The 19,010-nt window shown below is 43.4% G+C and overlaps 6 protein-coding genes across 6 annotated transcripts; 3 read left to right on the top strand and 3 right to left on the bottom strand.

The window, feature by feature from the left end:
* Positions 1-107: 107 nt before the first annotated feature.
* Positions 108-2,647, bottom strand: BDB00DRAFT_915682 (enhancer of polycomb-like-domain-containing protein; the record flags this gene model as incomplete). The annotated part of the gene is made up of 6 exons (XM_053128703.1): positions 2,457-2,647; positions 1,818-2,162; positions 1,265-1,737; positions 987-1,122; positions 643-911; positions 108-573 (listed from the first exon to the last, which is right to left on the bottom strand). The coding sequence occupies exons 1-6, from the start codon at positions 2,607-2,609 to the stop codon at positions 108-110; spliced, it is 1,842 nt and encodes a 613-aa protein (XP_052976977.1). The 5' UTR covers positions 2,610-2,647.
* Positions 2,648-6,973: 4,326 nt separating this feature from the next.
* Positions 6,974-8,468, top strand: BDB00DRAFT_836454 (uncharacterized protein; the record flags this gene model as incomplete). Its single annotated transcript, XM_053124484.1, has 4 exons — positions 6,974-7,418; positions 7,548-7,606; positions 7,735-7,847; positions 7,949-8,468. Coding segments are annotated over exons 1-4 (644 nt in total), but the record flags the coding sequence as incomplete, so codon positions are not given.
* BDB00DRAFT_836448 (rho guanine nucleotide exchange factor) lies at positions 8,305-10,919 on the bottom strand. The gene is made up of 7 exons (XM_053124483.1): positions 10,478-10,919; positions 10,045-10,300; positions 9,805-9,856; positions 9,536-9,640; positions 9,267-9,460; positions 8,703-9,124; positions 8,305-8,595 (listed from the first exon to the last, which is right to left on the bottom strand). Exons 1-7 carry the CDS (start codon positions 10,842-10,844, stop codon positions 8,522-8,524), a joined length of 1,470 nt encoding a protein of 489 aa, XP_052976975.1. The 5' UTR covers positions 10,845-10,919; the 3' UTR covers positions 8,305-8,521.
* A 61-nt stretch (positions 10,920-10,980) lies between these two features.
* BDB00DRAFT_532491 (uncharacterized protein) lies at positions 10,981-11,523 on the top strand. Its single transcript, XM_053117755.1, has 2 exons — positions 10,981-11,197; positions 11,318-11,523. Exons 1-2 carry the CDS (start codon positions 11,061-11,063, stop codon positions 11,454-11,456), a joined length of 276 nt encoding a protein of 91 aa, XP_052976974.1. The 5' UTR covers positions 10,981-11,060; the 3' UTR covers positions 11,457-11,523.
* A 3,937-nt stretch (positions 11,524-15,460) lies between these two features.
* Positions 15,461-15,916, top strand: BDB00DRAFT_875040 (uncharacterized protein; the record flags this gene model as incomplete). The annotated part of the gene is made up of 1 exon (XM_053127290.1): positions 15,461-15,916. The coding sequence occupies one exon, from the start codon at positions 15,461-15,463 to the stop codon at positions 15,914-15,916; it is 456 nt and encodes a 151-aa protein (XP_052976973.1).
* Positions 15,917-16,367: 451 nt separating this feature from the next.
* On the bottom strand, positions 16,368-18,671 carry BDB00DRAFT_836427 (uncharacterized protein). The gene is made up of 9 exons (XM_053124482.1): positions 18,578-18,671; positions 18,239-18,518; positions 18,072-18,179; positions 17,868-18,004; positions 17,656-17,809; positions 17,366-17,586; positions 16,990-17,294; positions 16,778-16,923; positions 16,368-16,702 (listed from the first exon to the last, which is right to left on the bottom strand). The coding sequence occupies exons 2-9, from the start codon at positions 18,254-18,256 to the stop codon at positions 16,499-16,501; spliced, it is 1,293 nt and encodes a 430-aa protein (XP_052976972.1). The 5' UTR covers positions 18,257-18,518; positions 18,578-18,671; the 3' UTR covers positions 16,368-16,498.
* Positions 18,672-19,010: the final 339 nt, after the last annotated feature.

Below are 19,010 nucleotides of genomic sequence, written 5' to 3'. Positions count from 1 at the left end.
AAAAGAAGATGAGGAAAAGGATGGCGTGTGTAAGAGAGAGAGAGAGAGAGGGGTTGAGACGATGGATGATTTGAGCGCTGGTGTGAATGGTTTATAATGTGGAGTGTTTATGAAGGATGCGGTGAAGCTGAAACACTTTGCTTCAATGGCGAAGCATTCCCTTGCTGCTGCTGCTGCTGCTGTGGCTGCGGGTGTTGCTGCTGCTGCTGTTGTTGCTGGGCTGCCGCCATTGCCATTTGCATTGCGTTCTTTTGGTTACCATTGACAACAGCTGCCATGTTTGCAGCAATCATTCCGTTTGCCATGGCAACCGCAGCTTGTTGAGGAGTCATTTTAGTTCGGCTGTTCTGGCGTTTAATAGGAAGCGATGCGATGCCTTTGTTTTGACCGTTTAGAGACGAACCGTTCAAACTGCCGGAGCGACTGTGGTTATTACCACTACCACCACCATTGGCCCTTGCCTGTGCTTGCTGGTGCTGTTGCTGCATAACGTTTTGTGGTGTGACGAATGGGATAGTAACGAGATTGCGGAGTTCGGCTTCAGAGAGTAAGTGTGTCCGGTGTTGCAAGTACCTAGAGAGATTGTACACACTTGTTAGCCTTCTTTTCTATCTGTCTTGAAAAAAGTGTTCCAAGTCTTACCGATCATCCATTTCATCGACTTCAAATGGTTCATCTTCGTCACTGGAATCAGAGTCGAATCGATACCGTTCGTATGCTTTTTGCTGAAAGGGTGTGGCAGGCGCAGTTTTCCCACCAAGAGCATCTCGTTTGTGTCCAGTGCGATCGATAAGAACACGGCCACCGCGGCCAATGCGTTTTCGGAAACAAGGTTGGTGTGGCTGCTTTTGTTGGGAAAGAGACTGATAGAATTGTTTTGGCAATGGGAGCGGAAATGGCTGATAAGGACACTGCAAAAATGAAAGTGAGTGTAAGTTAGTAAAAAAAGAAAAATTATAGCGTATGATATTAATGATGATCTTTACCTCTGTAACATCTTCGTAAGGAGCATCAAGCTCTCGCTTCCGTGCAAGTTCTGCGTCGATCGCCATCTGCATGGGTGACTTGTCATGCCGGCCGTCGTCCCGTTTGAGTTTGTTGAGTGGGATTTTAATCGTTGCACTAATAGATGACGTCGAATTATCAGTTATAAAAGTTTAAGAGCTGGGAATTTTCGCTTTTTGGCTTTGTTCTTCCACTTATTCTAATAATTACTGCTACTACTACTACTACTGTTGCTATCGCTTTGCTATTGGTAACATACCCGGATGAACCGCTCTCCATGGACGTCTTACGTTTCTTCTTGGACAGCAACGGCAACAAATCTTCGTCTTCCTTGATACCAAGCTGTCGCTGATACTCTCGCAGCTTACATTTCTTGTCGAATACAGTATGTTCAAGCACCAGGCCTTCCTTACGAATCTTTTCTCGCCGCAGCACCATCTCAAGCAGGTTTCGAGACATCTCCATTTCTGAACGCAGCTTGCGCAGCCGTTCAAGTGACTGTTGGTCTGTTCGACGAGTCTTGCGAATCGGTTTGGTTTCTCGCCGGCGGAAGCAAACGTAAGGGTCGATTTCGCCTTTCAGTGTGTCTTCAGAAAGAAGCTGTGGTATAACATCTTTGCCTTGGCGTGCTAGCCGACGCTCTCGCCAATGCTGATATACTCGCTCGTTTAATTTGGACTTGTCTGGCAGTAAGTGTTGTAATGCATTCAGCGAAGGAATTTGTGAGGGATCCTGAAAAAAAGGAATTCGGTATAACGTCAGCATAAATCCTCATGCGGGGTGAGGTGATGGTGAAGATGACGATACTTTACCACGTCAAGATGAGGCCAATGCTGGTCAACGGTGGACTCGTACTGCCACATGATCTTTTCAAAGTCATCTTCGGACAAGGATGGTGTAGTAGCAGTATCATTATTGTACTGTTTCAGAAAAGCGTCGTCTTCTTCGTCCATCACATAGGGGCAACCTGTGGTGTCCTCGACGGTGGAGGAGAAGCGTATCAGGGTGGATGGCTTGTTGAAGGCCTTCTTGTACATTTTGCGGTATTCCTTCTCTGAGATGTTGTGAGAGGCATCGGGAGTGGGGATGTAGCTCTCGACCTTGGCACCGGTGGTGACCGCCGCATGAGCCGCCGAGATAGCGGCTTGCAGATCATGCTATGTGCACATAGAGGGGGAGCGATCAGGATAAACGTATAATCGAAAGAGGTTGGGGGGGGGGGTGGGAAGGAGGAAACCGAGTATTATAAACTACGGCCCCCAGCCCCACTGGGACCAATCCGACGTAACCCAACCAACTCACACAGCCCAAATCAACCCCCACCCACCCCCCTCCCCCAATAGCAAACAAGACTGGGCAAACAGCCATCATCTGGCTGCTGCTGCTGCTGCTGATAATGATGGTGATGATGATGATGATGGTACTACTTCTACTGCTTACAAGCAACATACCTCTTCTTCCTCTTCCTTTTCAACACCGGTCTCTATCTGTGGCACTGAGCGCTGCACGTTGGCCGCATCAGTGATATCGGGAAGCTGGGATTCCTTGAAGATAGGGAGAGGGTGCTTGGGTGAGAGTTTCTTCACTCGGAATCGGGAGACCATCTAGATTGTGGAGTGGGATGTAGCTCGTGTGTGTGATTTGCAAAACCCTTGCTGGATGAACCTCGCAGATGGAGCGGCAGAGAAGGAGAGCCAAAGCAAAGAAAAAAAAATATGTAAAAAAATAATAATAGTAACAATAATAAAACTGACCACAATAGCACTGTAGTAGTAGTAAGAGTAGTAGTGGTAGAGAAGCTTGGCTTATTGTTATTGCTACCACTATTATTATTATTATTTTTTACTATTATTATTTTTTTCCTTTTCAACTTCTTTTTGATACGAGGGAAAATACTGGGTGCTGTTGTGAGTTCTCTCTTTTTTTTTTCTCTCTTTGGGCTTGTATATTTTGTACTGTAAAATCTTGGGGCTAAAAAAAAAAAAAAGAAAAACAAAAAAAATTTTACACTTTGTTGTTACGTCATCAGCCAGCGTCTGGATCTCATGACGACGACGACGACGAAGGACGACCTCAGTGATTAGTAAATTGGGGGCATTTTTCAAAGGCCGCATAGACACCACCACTTCCACTGGCAGAATGTGGCCGTTGTGGATTGTTCCTTGTAGACTATAGCTTATATAGGAGAGTTAAATGAGGCGTTACAAAGTGGACATATCACCAGTCATACACGGTGTGCGCCAGAAAAAACTCCTACCGCATTTTGAAATTGCCACTTGGCGCAACATTGCATTTTCTTCCTTTTTCCCATTTTTAATCATATGCTGCTGCTCCATCCGATGCCGGCTAAATTCATCTTCCTGTCGCTTTCCTCTCCTCGCCCTTCTAGCAGCAGCAACAGCACCACCATCGTCCCTGCCGTCACTCTCTTCCACTCGTTTGTCGTCATGGCTGCCTAGTGACCCTTCTCCTCCTCCACATGCATACTCCTCTTCTTTCCGTTGCCGACGGTTTGCCATCACCGGCTTAAACCCCCCCCCTCCCTTACAGGAGTTAACGGGCCTAAAGGGCCAGCACGATCCTCCCTCTCTTTGGGTATCGCGCTTTCTGGAGGATACGCTCCTGCCAAGTCAAGCGCCCGGTGCGGATATGGTGGGGTGCTCTGGCGGGCCAATATAAAAAGAAAATAAAATTTTCTTTTTTAAAGGTGAGTGCCAACATAGACATAGAATTATATGCGTCTCATGGCATCACAGATGATGGGAGATACTAAAAGCATGATGCCTGCTAGCTTCCGCGACTTTCGTCGAACGAACGAGAGGGAGAAAAAAAGAAGCCGATGCGCCGAGGTTTCATATGGGCTGGACTAGGGTGGCGGGAGTGCCAAATCCCTTCATCATGGGGCTCCTTGGAGGAAGAGACACTCTTGCATCGGGTGGGGGGTGGGGCGCGCCTTGTCCGTTCCTGTTGTTTTTTCGTTGGAGAGAGAGAGAAGCTTTTGGTGGAGACGACAAGCAAACATCTTAATCCTCCGTACTCACCACACGTTATTCGAAAATAAAGTTGCCGTTCTCTTGGGTTTTTTTTTTGTTTGTTTCTTATCCTTTGGTCTCCCACACACAGCACTTTGGTCGTCGCCGTCGTTGTCGTCGTCGAACTTTTCGAGTGCTTCAGGGACATGGTCGTACAGACGGACTTTTCAATTGGAGCGTTTCCGGCATAATGAAATCATCCGCTTTACTAATGACCCTGGTAGTAGATCATCTGAGGAGTGGTAAGAAAATAAAAGACACTCAGAAGACATATTTTCAGGACCGCGTTGAAAATGAGCGCTGCTGCGTCGGTTTCGGTGGCATTTTCAATATCCACGATGGAAGAACATACCATTTATTTATTTATCTTTTGGCTTGATGAAGTGAGAAGCTTTTTTTGTTTATTTTATAACAGGGCATGCGTAATTGTGATACGGAATGCAATCTAAGAAGCGAGCACTTGGCTCTTGCTGTTATGTGCGTTTCTTTTAGTTGTACAATAACACAAGGGGGGTTGAAAATGTGCACACATCACACACGCACAATTACAGAAAAGCAGATGAGGTTTTACTTACTACTATGTGTTCCGCTTACTAGATATCAACGTATTCCTCAGAGACAATTAGTATATGTTTCGAAGTAAAATTGCCAGAAAGAAGGTGCGAATTTCTGCGAACAATCATGCAGCCCGCATAATTAAGAAGCTTATTATTACAAATATGGTAAAATGGAACAACTCATCACTTATTCTCGAATTTGGGGAATCCCAGCAGCTGCTTCTGATAACAAAATAGCCTGCACTATCAGAACAATGATGTTGCTGGGGGTTCTTGCGACGCGTTAATTCCCGAACGGCCTCCTTGCAAACTCTTATACACACTTCTTGGAATCGCTTACAATAGATCGCTCTTGTTTACTTTTTTTGCCCCCAGTGATATCAAGCGCATTCGATCAAAGAACATGTTTTGAAGAAAAGGTACTTGCGCGTGATTGTTTGTGGTTCTCTGGTGGGTATATCTTGAAACCTATTATTGTATTCTGCCGCCTATTAGAGCTGTAGTAAACAAAACTGCAGTAAATATTTGCAGACGACGCACTTGTAATCGCTCATCCTACACCTTATGGCAAAAACCCCACGCTTTGCACTTGTGATGATATCACTCCACAAATGATGTTCATATTTCTCGGTGTTTCACCACGCCATGATGATGCTGATTGTGTCAAGATGGAAAGATCATCATCTAGCATATATGTATTCGCTGGTTTCTATAGCTGCCAGCAGAAAAGCATACGCTACATCTGGTGCGCAATGCAAAAGAGTTTGGAGAGTCAGGTAGATAGGGCAATTGCAGCTGCAAAACAGAGAAAAATTTCGCGCGACAATATCCATAAGCGGTTACCACATATGTTCACTTTACTATTTAGAACAAGATCATACAAACTATGTTTGTATTCATCATCCTCATCACCATGTGAACCATATCATCTTTTACCAGCAGTATGTATCAGTGAAGGTGCGAATATGTCCCAGTTTGCTTTTAAGCTGTTTGACCTTTGCTGTAATCGAGATTTAATATTCAACGACGAGCCACAACAATATAAACGGATCAACAACACCCACATGAATGACGGATACGAATGGCTTGGGGTGTCCTAAGCCCGAGGAAAGAAGCGCTGGCGTTATTGTACAACTGTAAAGAACACCAAAGGAAAGTGGCACCCGCGGGAAGAAAACATCCTTTATATGTTATTTTGAGGTTAACCCACTCTTTCTTTTTTGAAAATTACTTGGTAGATAGTACCTTTACTATCTAACCGCTCGAAAATTACCATTTTTCAGGCGTCAAATGGACTAATCTTGCTCGGAAGAACAACAAGCCATCGTAATTCAAGAACCCAACCTCGGTTTTACTGATAGCGATGATACCATATTCTTGTCTTCCTGAATGATATCGTATATTTCATTTAAAGTTCGCAACAGTAATTGACCTTATATATCTGGTGTACGTAAGCAAAAAAACAACCGAGCGACCAGAAAGTGTCTCATACATTTTTACTACTGACTATTGCAACTCAAATGTAGCACAAAAGCTTGGACAAACACCTATCGACCATTGATGACAAATCCTTGCAAGTAGCTAAGTATGTATGTAGTGACTAACCTGAGCACTTGTACGTACTTTGTTGCTTAAAGGTTACTATAAGCATTATCTACTGTACCAGCACAAAGTTACAGCAGAAGTACTTGTAAAGAATGTTATATATCATCATCGTGGACAGTGTGTTGTTGACAGGCAGTCGTACAGTTAGTAAAACTATGCCTTGCAGTCTTTGCTGAGTAGGTATGTACATACTCGAACTGGCAACAATTGCTTCTTATTTACAGATTGTTGAGAGCAGCAACTAAATAATAGCTTCCCGCCACAAAAGTCAATAATCAAAGTCGTAGACTCCAAATGCATATGCAGGTTTTTTCCTTAGAAATGGCAGTTGATTTTTTTCCAATCTGGTGCGACTGTTTCTTCCATTTTAATCGGCAGTCTTTGCTTCTGCTGCATAAAACAGAGTGTAACTCCTATTTATCATAGCATCTTCCACATACTATCACTTGTACACTACAATTGAATTTAGAGTTACTGCAACCACGCGCTATACGGTCTTGGCGATATGGCGTCGCCTGCCTTTTGCTATATGCATATTCAAACTCTAATGCATACATGGAATAAGATACACTCACAATCCAGAACATAAAAACCACCAAATATGAAGGTTGAAGCCTATCGATTCCAATCCTTCAAGTATTATCAAAAAAAAGAAAAGATAAACTAGTGGCGTTGCTTGGCATAATTTCCATAATTCCATGCGTAGATAATGGTGATATTGACGTCACGATCATCAGTCGAGACAGAAAGAGAGAGAGAGAGGTATACCTTTGCGTTTTCCTCTCTATTTTTTTTATTTTTCGACCCTTTTTCTCTTTTAAATAATTCAGCAAAATGGACTTTTCACCACATAAACCATCGCCTGACGAAGACAGAAAGACACGTTTACAACAGGAACGTAAATCAAAAGGCAAATCACGAAGCACAGCGACAACAACGAGTGGAGGGGGAGTTAATCGTGGACAGTACGATCCGTTACCAAACAGTTCATACCAATCAGGTGCAACAGCTACGGGCGGCAGTAGCAGTAGCAACAACAACAACAACACTAGTGGCTTTGATAATCCTTCGCTTTATGAAGAAGGTCTTTTCTCGCATGGCCCAAGTTTACGAGGTGGTGCACCAGGCGGTACAGTTCGAGTCAACAAGTATGAGACACGTTTACCGATACGAGTTGATGTCGAGGCCGCATTGGCTTATGCATTAGGGCCCATTACTGGTTAGTATGGTCAAAGAGAGATTAGTGGTGACTTTTTATTTTATAATAGAGGAAGTGCGAGAACCATAGGGCGTCGTCTACAATATGTCATGCTTTTAGTAACATTCTTGTTTATCTTGTTTGTAATAGGCATCCTATTAATTATACTTGAAACCAAAAACGACTATGTTCGATTTCATGCTTGGCAGGTAAAGTATTTGCAAGAAGGGGGAGGTGGGGGGTGGAGGAACAATGATTATATATACTGGATTGTATGTTTTTGGTGGACTTTACACATACTGATAGATGGCATAATCGATGATTGTTCTAATATTAGTCGTCTGCGCTATTCTTGTTCCTCATGTGCGTCCATTTTGTCTTGATGTTCATCTCCAATGTGCTGTCTTGGATGCTCTTTGCTTGCGATATACTCCTCATTCTTAGCCTTGGGTAAGAGTTGGATAAAGGAAGAAGATGGGTTCTATTTAAAGGAGGCATTGATCTATCAGATATTAATCCTTTTCTTTTTCTTTTACGAAATGTGATGGCAGGTATCGTGCGTATTTGGATGGTGCATCGTTAGAACGTAGTTATGTGCCCTTTTTCGGCCAAATGGCAGCAGAATGGGTGGATACTGAATAGTAATTACTATTACTACTACACATACATACACACATACATACATATACTCGATATACCAATTAGCATCATTATCTAGGAAAATACTAAATATCTAAAACGCTGTATTAAAAGGTTTGTAAAGAAGAAAAATAAGGCTAAGAGGAGAGCTACGGATGGCATGGATCTGTGTTGTGGAAATATGCAAAACTATACATGGCATATATATATATATGAGAAATAGGCATAACTATAATTGAAGAGCTGGACTTCGTATTTTTTTTTTGTTCTCGGTATTGCGCGGAGCTTTTGTCGAGCCGGCGACTGGTCGACCCCGTGCGTCTAATTTTTTCCTCCTCGTTGTTGTTGTTGTTGTTGCTGATGGATTAAGAAAGAGTGGACAGGGTTTGTGCGGGAAGAGGAAGAAGAGTTAGAAGATTTGTTGGGGTGGGGCGGGGAAGGGGAGGGGGGTCAAGAAGGTCAAGGTCCAGGCATGGTACATATGTTTAGGTACGGTCGGAAGATGTTGACGACCGGCTATCCTTACTGCGGGTTTGTGCCACACGTCGCTTATTGGCAGCTGCAGAATAAGGTCATTTATAGAGTTAGTTGATACCGATGATTTGTTAGTCAGACCTACATATGGATCCGATGAGCAGATCTTTTGTGTGCATGTGTTCTCCTTACATTTAGCAGACGCACGGTCGAGATTCGCAATGACCTTATGCAAACGTTCCATCCAATGGTCTCGGTCCTCAGGGCTTTCAGCCTGTAAAACATGGGCTGTAGCCGAAGCAACAAAGGTGGTATTAAGTGTATCGACGCCCTGGAATGGCGAGGTGATTTCAATGGAACTCGGGTCGATAGGCCTGAGACGCGCACGCTCCAGCGCCACCATGCCTTTGAACTGCAGCAACGTCCGGTTCGCTTCCTGCTTTGGTCGCACAAAGACAAGCATATCGGAGAACAAGATGTATATACGTTCCTCGCCACTTATCGACATTGAACTCTGTAACACGAGACGGCGTTGTGCCTTGACCCCAAACGGAGCTCCGACGAGCGCCTGATGGATCATCAGCACTTGATCAACATTATCTGCATCGTCGATTCTAGACACACGGACACATGTTTTGTGGGGGGAGGGGAAGAGACAGCAAATGAGCCATAGAAGAAGCAGTAGACGCCGGAGGATTAGCAAATTTGAGTTTGTACTTGTGTCCACCCACACACACACTAGAGATAAAAACTTACTTTGTCTTCATTTCTTCGGCGATGGAAAGCATGCGCTGCTTACATTGTAAGAGTTGTACATAGTCGGGATGCATCGGAGACGTAGCATCCGCAAGCTTGGTCATGAGCTGTGCATATCGACTGATGCATCCTGCAGGAGTTTGAAGCAATGACAGTAAGGTTGCGCCTTTGAGTAACGGATCTTTGTGAGCATTCTATACAAAGGGTGTGTTCTTTAGAAGATGGTGGGAGCTAGGTGTTTTTAGGCTAAGCACAAGAATTCTACTTACGTCGATGAATTTCTTGAACGGCTGGTATCGAGTTAATCGCTCGTAGGTTGTGACAGCAGTGCTGTAATTATCGAGATATGCCTTATATGCACCCATCCGCGCAAACTAACAAACAAGTAACGCACAGTCGCCGTCATTGTCGTTCGTCAATAACAAGCAGATCTTCCCCATATTCAAGCAGCGTCCTATATCCCAACTCGTCTGTTTTGACTATTTACAAGCAAACAGACAGCTTTTGGCAGAAATATAAAAATAAAAATTAAGGTTACCCAGCTCTGAAACACATCGGAAATAATCTGCGTGGGTCCCCAGATGCGCAACCTGGTGGAAACAAGAAAAAAAAAATAGGCAATAAACGTTGAGTTATTTTTTTTGCGTTTTCTCCTTTGTGTGCGTGTACCGGGTGCGGAGGAAACGTGTTGTGCCGTATAATTTGTGTACAGTGTCTGAAGATGTGCTCCAGTTGTGCGTGTGTGCAAATGAGTAGGAATTCACAGTGTGCAACATACCGTTCCTCAAGGCTGGTTAGAATCTCGCGGTGGACCTGCAGGATATCTTCGAAATTGCCGAAAAGCCAGCGTGTTTCTCGCTCAGTGCAGATCATTTTTTTCATTCCAAGGAAGCCGAACGACGATTGCTTTGCATCCTTGCGCACAGGCTCGATGAATACCTGCGAGACGACTTGGAGTGATTTGAAATAAGCTTGTTCCGACGTGAGCAATTGGTGGACGAGTGTTTCTCTACGACGGTGTACCATCTCGTGGTCTGTAGCACCATTACCGATTTAGGTTAAAACGAGTCTTTCTTGTTGTAAAAAATATAAACATTGGGTGCCCGCCCTTTTTTTTATTATTGCCACCTTGCGCCCCCCCACCCCCCAAGCACCCTTCCTCGTCCTCCAAATTCTTAATTGAAAAAAAAAGAGTGGGTGCCACACGTTACCGATCAATCCATCGTCCACGTCGTCGTAATCTAAGCTGTCAATAATGTCGAAATGGTCGTCACTTATGTTCATATTGTGCTGCTGCTGCTGCTGCTGCTGTTGTTGTTGTTGTTGTTGCGATGGTAACGAATGAGGCGGTGGCGGTGGCAACGGTGCGTTGCTTAGATATTCGATGGAAAAGCCGGTCATGTTCGTCGAGTCGCTGGGATAGCGTGCCGAGGAAGAACTGCTGCTGTTGCTGCTGGTTGTAGTCGATGCTCTGCTTAATCCGCTCTCCGTTCTGATAGAGTATTGACGAGGGGGGGTTTTGCGTAAGTAGGAAGAAGCAAGCACCGGATGACCATTGTCATCTACAGGCGCAGACATAAGGAATAGGCGGCAACAGCAATAGTAGAGTAAATATTAAGAATAAGAATAAAAAAGAAAGTGAGAGAGAAGGGGGAAAGGAGAGTGAATGGGTGCATCCTGTCGGCACGAATTACTTTATTCGTTTCGGATGCATTATACCAGCAATGGGACTGACACTAACTGTATGTGCGTGTGTGATGCGAGTGTGTGGACAATGGTTTCAATCTGTGTAACATGATCCGCATCCCCATCGTGCTATCCGCGCTTGCAGGACTCGCTCTTTTATTTTCGCTAGCCGATGGATTGCAATTGGCGCCTATCCCTCCTCTATACTATTTGGACTCACTATTCCGGCGCTGCCATTTACTAAAGTAAAAATTTCTATCTTTCTCGCGGTTTCAGGACGGGCATTGACGAAGATTGGACGCCTGCTTGACAGAACGACGTATCACAAAGAGATGCAAGATCGCTTCTAACCTGCGAAAGCAAAGATTGAAAGAAGCGAGTAATCAGATAAACATTCGCATCACAGGGGAGTCGTTGATCGACGATATACAACAACCTTGTTTAGGAGTTGGATCGATCGGATACGACTCCAACCCCTGGTTTCGGAAAGGTACACACACGTAGTGAGGATTTGCAGAGTAGCAACTGGCAGGTACAGTAGTATAAAAAGAGCGGGAAAGGTTAGTTTGTTTTTAGACTGGGTCCACTAGTAATGACATGTGGCGATTCCTAAAATTTTTCATCCATCTCGGCGGTGTTTACTTTATATATTAGGCCTTTTGCTGTTTTCATCATAGCAGTTCTGTACTGTGCACACTGTATATTATTCTATGATAGACGCACGATATCCATTCATAGAAAAATAGCATTGAATTGGGCTGAATAGAATAGTTCCCGGGAAACCTGTGTTTCTGCTGCTTATGTAGTGCAAAGGAAATAAAAGGCCATATATTTTCTCTTGTCTTTTGCTCACGAGGTCCCAAGCAGACGAGCTTACGTGATGATCTGTCCATTTTAGGTCATTTATGAAGGGTTAGAAAAATAAGGGTTGGGGGTGGTTGGAAGGGGAGAATACACACATACACATTATGCAACATATAAACTTATTTATATAACATTGCATCTTGGCTCAGCTTATTATGTGACAGGACATAGGTAAAGGAAGTCGCTAATAATTGACGCTATCATTTTTTTTCTTAGAAATGGCGGATGATTTTTTTTTCATAATGGCGCTGAGTTTTTTCCAACATGGCGGTGGGGGGAACACATGATGGCGGGAGAAACGTTTTTTTACTTGGCGCGACGTTTTTTTTCGATTTGACATCGAGAGATTAATAACATGGCGCATGATGGATTATAAGATGGCGGCTTGTTTTTTCAACGTGGCGTGAACGTGTTATTATCATAGCGTTTGATGTAATAAGATGGTGGCTTGCTATTCTACTTCACATCATAGTTTTATTATTTTGTAGTATAAATATATAAGTGCAAAAAAGGTAAGGAATATCAAAACAAGGCAAAAACACAATCATAACATTTCTGCTCCAGAACACATGGGGAGAAGAAAGATTTAGAATGCTCGATCTAGCGTCTACAATCGCCTGCTGTAACTTGATGTGCAGATGCGACGATACGTGGAGTTGAAGAGTCAGCCTTGGTCAAAAGCTCGCGCTTGACACCAGCTTTTAACTTTGATCAACAATTGGATTCAAAAATGGTGATAAAAGGAGGAGATGCAACACCTGGAAACCACGCTTAGTAACAGTTTCTTTGTACAACTGAGTACGATGGATTCTGGTATTATCCATGACAAGAAACCTCCCATGGATATCGTCCTTTGAAGCACGTCTCAAAGGATTGGCAAAAATGTTCTGCTCTTGTACCGATTTTAACAACCAAGGCGTTGTTCACCGTCCTCCAACTTTCTTTTCTAGGAGCACCCCCCCCCGGACCACTGCTTGTGGTTTCCGTAACGAGAGATTTACCACAACTTCTTTAGCAATAGCGCCCAGAATAGATTTGTTGACACAACCGGTTTTTAAGGACTATTGCCTTGGCAGGAGTACCTCTTCTCCATCGCCCGAGAGTTCGTTTCAAATGCAAATTGAACCCTGCTTCATCGCTAAAAACACATTGATCGAAATCGGTATTGTGGTTTGATTCGAGAACCCGCTCTTTTCTTTTCCTAATGGTTTCAAGGGAGACCCGGTACTCCGGGAGCCTCTGTAGTTTCTTCATCGTAAGGCCACAGTGCTTCACAAAATGCAATGTAATGCGCCTTGCGTGATGAACACTTGGAAGTGCTCATGGAGCTTTTCCTGCGCTTGCTTGATTGTTAGGGTAGGTTCTGAGTCATAAATATTCTGAAGAAATATAGTATGATCAGTAAATAGGACTGGCACTGCTCCAGGCTTCTTTTTAGCTGGCTTGGAAGTACGGTTCCCTATCCCGGAAACGGGCGTAATATCGTTGGGCGGTCCGTTCAGGCATTACTTGAACGGACTCGGACTGGCGCGCTCTCCAAATATACCTGGGGCACGTGGCTCTTGGTGACGTATTCAAAAATCGCAAGGCGCCATTAATTGCGAATCATCAAATACTCTCATCAGATACTCTTATTCCTTCGCAATTCTTTTCCATCTTTCTATTAAAGAGGACCGCTGTGTGTATTGTCCGAGTGGTGGATGTGGAATAACTATGTAGTAAGGCTCATAGTCCCTCAGCGTCCATTCGCGATCTTCTTGTTTCTTCCTCGTAATTCTTTTCAATCTTTCTAATAAAGAGGACCGCTGTGTGTATTGTCCGAGTGGTGGATGTGGAATAACTATGTAGTAAGGCTCGTAGTCCCTCAGCGTCCATTCGCGATCTTCTTGTTTCTTCCTCGTAATTCTTTTCAATCTTTCTAATAAAGAGGACCGCTGTGTGTATTGTCCGAGTGGTGGATGTGGAATAACTATGTAGTAAGGCTCATAGTCCCTCAGCGTCCATTCGCGATCTTCTTGTTTCTTCCTCGTAATTCTTTTCAATCTTTCTATTAAAGAGGACCGCTGTGTGTATTGTCCGAGTGGTGGATGTGGAATAACTATGTAGTAAGGCTCATAGTCCCTCAGCGTCCATTCGCGATCTTATTGTTTCTTCCTCGTAATTCTTTTCAATCTTTCTATTAAAGAGGACCGCTGTGTGTATTGTCCGAGTGGTGGATGTGGAATAACTATGTAGTAAGGCTCGTAGTCCCTCAGCGTCCATTCGCGATCTTCTTGTTTCTTCCTCGTAATTCTTTTCAATCTTTCTATTAAAGAGGACCGCTGTGTGTATTGTCCGAGTGGTGGATGTGGAATAACTATGTAGTAAGGCTCATAGTCCCTCAGCGTCCATTCGCGATCTTCTTGTTTCTTCCTCGTAATTCTTTTCCATATTTCTACTGAAGTGGACCGCTGTGTTGGTTGAGGCCAGTGTATTGTCCGAGTGGTGGATGTGGAATAACTATGTAGTTGAGGCTCATAGTCCCTCAGCGTCCATTCGCGATTTCTATTTGAATTTTTGCTCGCCTATTGAATTACCTGCCTTACAAGAGTCCCTTCCGACCAGGTAAGTTGTAATTAGCATAAAAGTGCTCAGAGTCGACGGTAGTATTCATGTGTACTTGATCCATTACCAAATATAATCGATCTTTATGTAGCATTTTGGATGGTCAACAAGCTTAGGAGGTTTTGTTTTCTTTCCTTTTTTCTGATTCAACCCCTTTTAAAAGTGACATTCGTACGTGCAAACTAGTTTGTCACCTACATGGCAATCCCGAAGCTTCATTCCTGCTAATTTGAATAGGGGAACGTGAAACTCACAAATACGGTCTGATACTGAACGAGGAAAATTGGAACTTAACGATAACAGCATGCAGAAGCTTGTAAAGACGCAAAGGGTACCTCACTGCAGCCGTGGCCGTATAGATTTGAGGTAATGTTTAGGTCTTTGTTTATGTTGTCACGCGTCTTCATTTATACATCTTTCTCAGTGAATACTCATTTGAGCAAAAATACAAGGTCCTGGTTCCTGAGCGCAAATAATTCATTGGTGATGTTTACGTTGAAGATGTGATATACAATTTTGCCGAGACTCAGCTTTACGAACAGTAAGTAGTCTGTAATCTGTGGGTTTATCTGTAACCCTACTGGTTAACCACATCTTTAACGCTGCGCACTCTTTATTTTGAACCTTAGGAGATCCTTGTTGGAAAACCGGATTCACCACATCTCAACTTTAAAAAATTGAGCAACAAAATGCTCTTCCACTTCCAGCTCTAACTAAAGACGATATGCAACAAAAGAAAATTGATCAATTCAGTTAACAAGTAAACCGTGGTCGATGAAAGCACGTGCAGCATCTGCAAGCACCGATGATACAGTATTTGGATAGACGCGTCAATAATCAATTCATCGTATACTTTCATTTGAGATATCAAGATGGATTGGGTATTGTGCTGACATTTTCTGTTGCGAGACGATCTCGTACTCTACTACTGGGTAAGGGTATAGATATATAAACCGATCGCAAAAGGGTGCCTGTAGTTGTGTAAATGTAATAACACTTTTTCAAAAAGGCATGATCGAGGAGGCGCCTCTCAATGTCGTATGACGTTTGACATGGTCATCAGTACAACCGGTTGCACACGACACAGTGGGATCCTTGGCTACCTGATAGCCTTTTTTCGGCAAAAAACGTGCATTTCGACAGTTGTGTTGGCTATCGGGTTATCAACGGAATTCGCCTTCCTATTTGCAACGATGGCGGCAATAGGCGAAGAAATTGGAAAGCCTCATAGCCAAAGGATTCTTTCACTGTCAAGTAATGAAGAAGAAGAGACGAACACCGCCACAGTAGCACAGACAATAGCTGATGAAGCAAGTAGTAATGCACAAGGGCTCAATAACAACGACAGCAGCCGTCGGCCATCATTGACAATACAACGTCGAACTTCACATGTCTCTACTCGAAGTCAAAATTTACCAAGGAGATCCACAGCATCAGCAAATGCAACCCTCAACTGCGATTCGAGCATGGACAGACAGGCTTTATGGTCGTTGTGATTTTGAACGTAAACGGAAAGCCCCACAAGCAAGACAATGCATAGTGCGCCGCCACCTTCATCTGGAACTGCTAGGGAGCAACGTCAGTTTCGTGATGGAAATGATGGTCTAAAAGCAGTAGATAACGTGGTAGTACTTTAATAATGTGGATCTTTTCAATGTATATGCGGATATACTCCATCATTGTCAATGTAAACAAGAAATATAAAGTTTGGATGTGTAATAGATCTCAAAGAACTCCACAATGGTATGCTTTTTACTCCATTTATTACCACCATTGTCGGGTACAGGAAACGACCTCATTCATTGTTGGTTGCTGTTCCTATTGTATAGTAAAAAAGATGCTATTACTTGTACTGGCAAATAAATGAATTACTCAATATAAATGGCGGCCCTCATACATATCCTGCTGCATCAAGATAATAATATATAACGTTGAAGGAGGCCAGGCGCGAGAAGTTGGGTGCGTAATGATCCCTTTGTAAATAACCCATCTAACCAGCCATTGCCTCGCGTATCTCATCGATGATGATTGCTTGAAAAAGTGATGAAAATGGGGAGAGAAATATACAGTGCTAGGTTTTAATTGTTATTGGATGAGTCCTGCTCATCATCCTCGCGGTTTCTTTTCTGCGGTACGACTGTGGGTGGTTCGATGTAATTCAGTGCTGAAGGGATGATCAGCTTACGCTGCTTTTTTGCCAAAACGGACACAAATCCTTCCTCCTCATCATCGGTACCAGCTGGTGAATTTTCCACTGCTTCGATTGTTGCTTTGATTATGTGCTAGATAATTTATGGTTAGTACATACAGAAAACTAATCCTTCAAATACTACTTTCATTTTTATCGGTTCACTAACCTTCAGACGATAAACTTGTTTTAAAAATTTGATATATGTGTTATAAAAATTTCTGAGCTCGCAAGGTATTCGGATTTCTTCGAAGTGTTTTATGCGGCAGGTGTAACCAGCTGGAACATCCATGACCGAAGTGTTAACGCGTAGGTCTATGGAATTAGTCAATAAACTATTCTTTGTCGTTTCTTGTTCGATGCAGTGTAAAAGTCACTTACGAGTATGGGAAAATCCTACTATACGCAGGGAGCGGATTCCCGCCTCGTCATTTCCCATCTCCGCAGCAAGGCTCAGCATCATATCTTTCATATTTTTGGGCAGCTTGACGAGCTTTTCCACGAGTTCTTTTGCTCCTACTCCAGCTTCATTCAAATAATCATGTTCAGCCGAAGCAAATTCCAGCATGTTTCTTGCGATTATAAGGTCAGGCTTAACGCCGTGAACCTTCTGTTTAATCGAGCCATCAGCCGCACAACTCTCTTCGTTGTGGCGTGCTGATGATGCAGCAGATTGTTGGTCGCTTCTGATTGACAAAAATACTGTAAGTTTGAATTCTTATATCAGTGCTCTTTTTACTGTTACTTCGATCAGTACCGTTGGACTTCCACTCCCAAATCATCGAAGCAATCGTCGATAGCTCGCCACAGCCGTAGCATATCCCGTTCTTTGCCCCTTGATGCCAGTCGGGCCATCACACTCCAACGATACGCTGATACTGTGTCAAGAATGCATCGTTTCGCCCAGTCAGCGTCAAACTGACTGACTACGTCAAAGTGAGCATGGTCGGCAACGTGGTGGATCTCATTGATGTCAGTCTATTATATGAGTTTTTTGAAGTTATAATCTATCGCTACATTTCTCACAAAGTTTATATACAGACATACCAACTCCTTGAACCGGGAAAAAAAATCGTTAAGATGCTCAGGTAGAGCTGGAACTGGAAGAGCATTTTGTTGCTCAATTGCTTGAAGTTGAGATGTGGTGAAAACGGTTTTCCAACAGGGATCTCCCAGGTCCAAAATGAAAGAGTGCGCAGCGCTAAAAATGTGGTTAACCAACAGGTTACAGATAAACCCACATATAATAGACTACTTACTGTTCATAAAGCTGAGTCTTGGCAAATTTGTAGATCACATCTTCGACGTAAATACCATCAATGAGCCACTTGCGCTCAGGAACCATGGCCTGGTACTTTTGCTCAAACGAGTCCCACTGTGCTTTTGTCAGTACGGTCTAGACACCGAAGTTAGAGATGAAATTAGCATACACATTAATTAAGCACACACAAAAAAAGACTTACTGTTTTGTCAGTTGCGTTTGAACGCGATGATTTGGAGGACGATTTTTTGGTACTACTTTTAGATGGAGAGGGACACGGTGGCGATTGCAGCTGTCCTCCACAAGAGCGCTGTATAATAAAATATTAAATAAAAATCAGCTGCCAAAAATTCTCTGTCGGTATTATACCTTTAAAAGCTCTTGCATAATTGCTATCCAGTCCGGTTGCTGCTTGTTCCAATTCTATGGTTACTTGGTCAATAAGCGGCTCGACCTGCAAAGTTTAAAAAAAGACGACAACGTTGACTTACTTTTACCCCGAGTTCTTTCACAGCTTCGACGAAGTAGTGGTTCCACGTGCCTTTGACATCTTTGAAATTACTGTGCTGTAAAATAATTTCGGGAGTGAACTGATGGAATTTCTTAAGAGAGACAACATCCGTTTCCGTGGTGAGGTATGTTTTGAAAGCTGTAGAATTGCGTTTATATTAGATATGTGTGAAGAAACAATAAAACACCCGAGAATACCTTTACGAAAGTTGCTGATAGCTGTATCTGCTGTTGTAGACGCGTTAGAAGGGTTGGAGGACGACATGTTAGGAATTAACGATGGAGGAGCAGTCAAAGAAGCGTTGCCCCATGGGAATGGTTGGCAAGGCAATTTGTTGCTGCGCAACGCGTCACAATTGAGTCCACAAAGTGCAGTATTATTTGTACCTCATGACAAACTTTAAGGGGTTACTAAAAACGACAACACCATCGTCGAAATCAATAGGCGACAGCTTGAAACTAACATATGCTCAAGCAGTACGTTAGAACCAGTCTCAAATCCGCCGTGAACGCATGATCGCGTCGTTGATAAGACGTGCTTCTCCAATGGTCAAGGACACATTGGGACAATTGACAGCTGAAAACAAAACATCGATTCTCGTTTGCTGCGACGCGAGGTCGAAGAGTTCAA

The sequence above is a fragment of the Zychaea mexicana genome (assembly GCF_025766255.1).
Source record: "Zychaea mexicana strain RSA 1403 chromosome Unknown BDB00scaffold_67, whole genome shotgun sequence".
Taxonomy (NCBI): Eukaryota; Fungi; Mucoromycota; class Mucoromycetes; order Mucorales; family Lichtheimiaceae; genus Zychaea; species Zychaea mexicana.
The sequence above is the reverse complement of the archived record's forward strand: the minus strand, read 5'-3'. Positions and strand labels throughout refer to the sequence as shown.

Bases quoted from the DNA above. Each gene is read 5' to 3' on its own strand.
- BDB00DRAFT_532491 (XM_053117755.1), top strand. From the start codon at position 11,061: ATGATCCGCATCCCCATCGTGCTATCCGCGCTTGCAGGACTCGCTCTT. The intron at 11,198-11,317 runs GTAAAAATTTCT...GCGAAAGCAAAG, and splicing joins CGGCGCTGCCATTTACTAAA to ATTGAAAGAAGCGAGTAATC.
- BDB00DRAFT_836427 (XM_053124482.1), bottom strand. The intron at 18,005-18,071 runs GTAAGTCTTTTT...TTCGGTGTCTAG, and splicing joins CAAACGCAACTGACAAAACA to ACCGTACTGACAAAAGCACA. The intron at 16,924-16,989 runs GTAAGTGACTTT...CTAATTCCATAG, and splicing joins AGTAGGATTTTCCCATACTC to ACCTACGCGTTAACACTTCG.
- BDB00DRAFT_836448 (XM_053124483.1), bottom strand. From the start codon at position 10,844: ATGTCTGCGCCTGTAGATGACAATGGTCATCCGGTGCTTGCTTCTTCC. The intron at 10,301-10,477 runs GTAACGTGTGGC...ATGGTGCTACAG, and splicing joins CGTGGACGATGGATTGATCG to ACCACGAGATGGTACACCGT. The intron at 9,125-9,266 runs GTAAGTTTTTAT...CCGTGTGTCTAG, and splicing joins GCCGAAGAAATGAAGACAAA to AATCGACGATGCAGATAATG.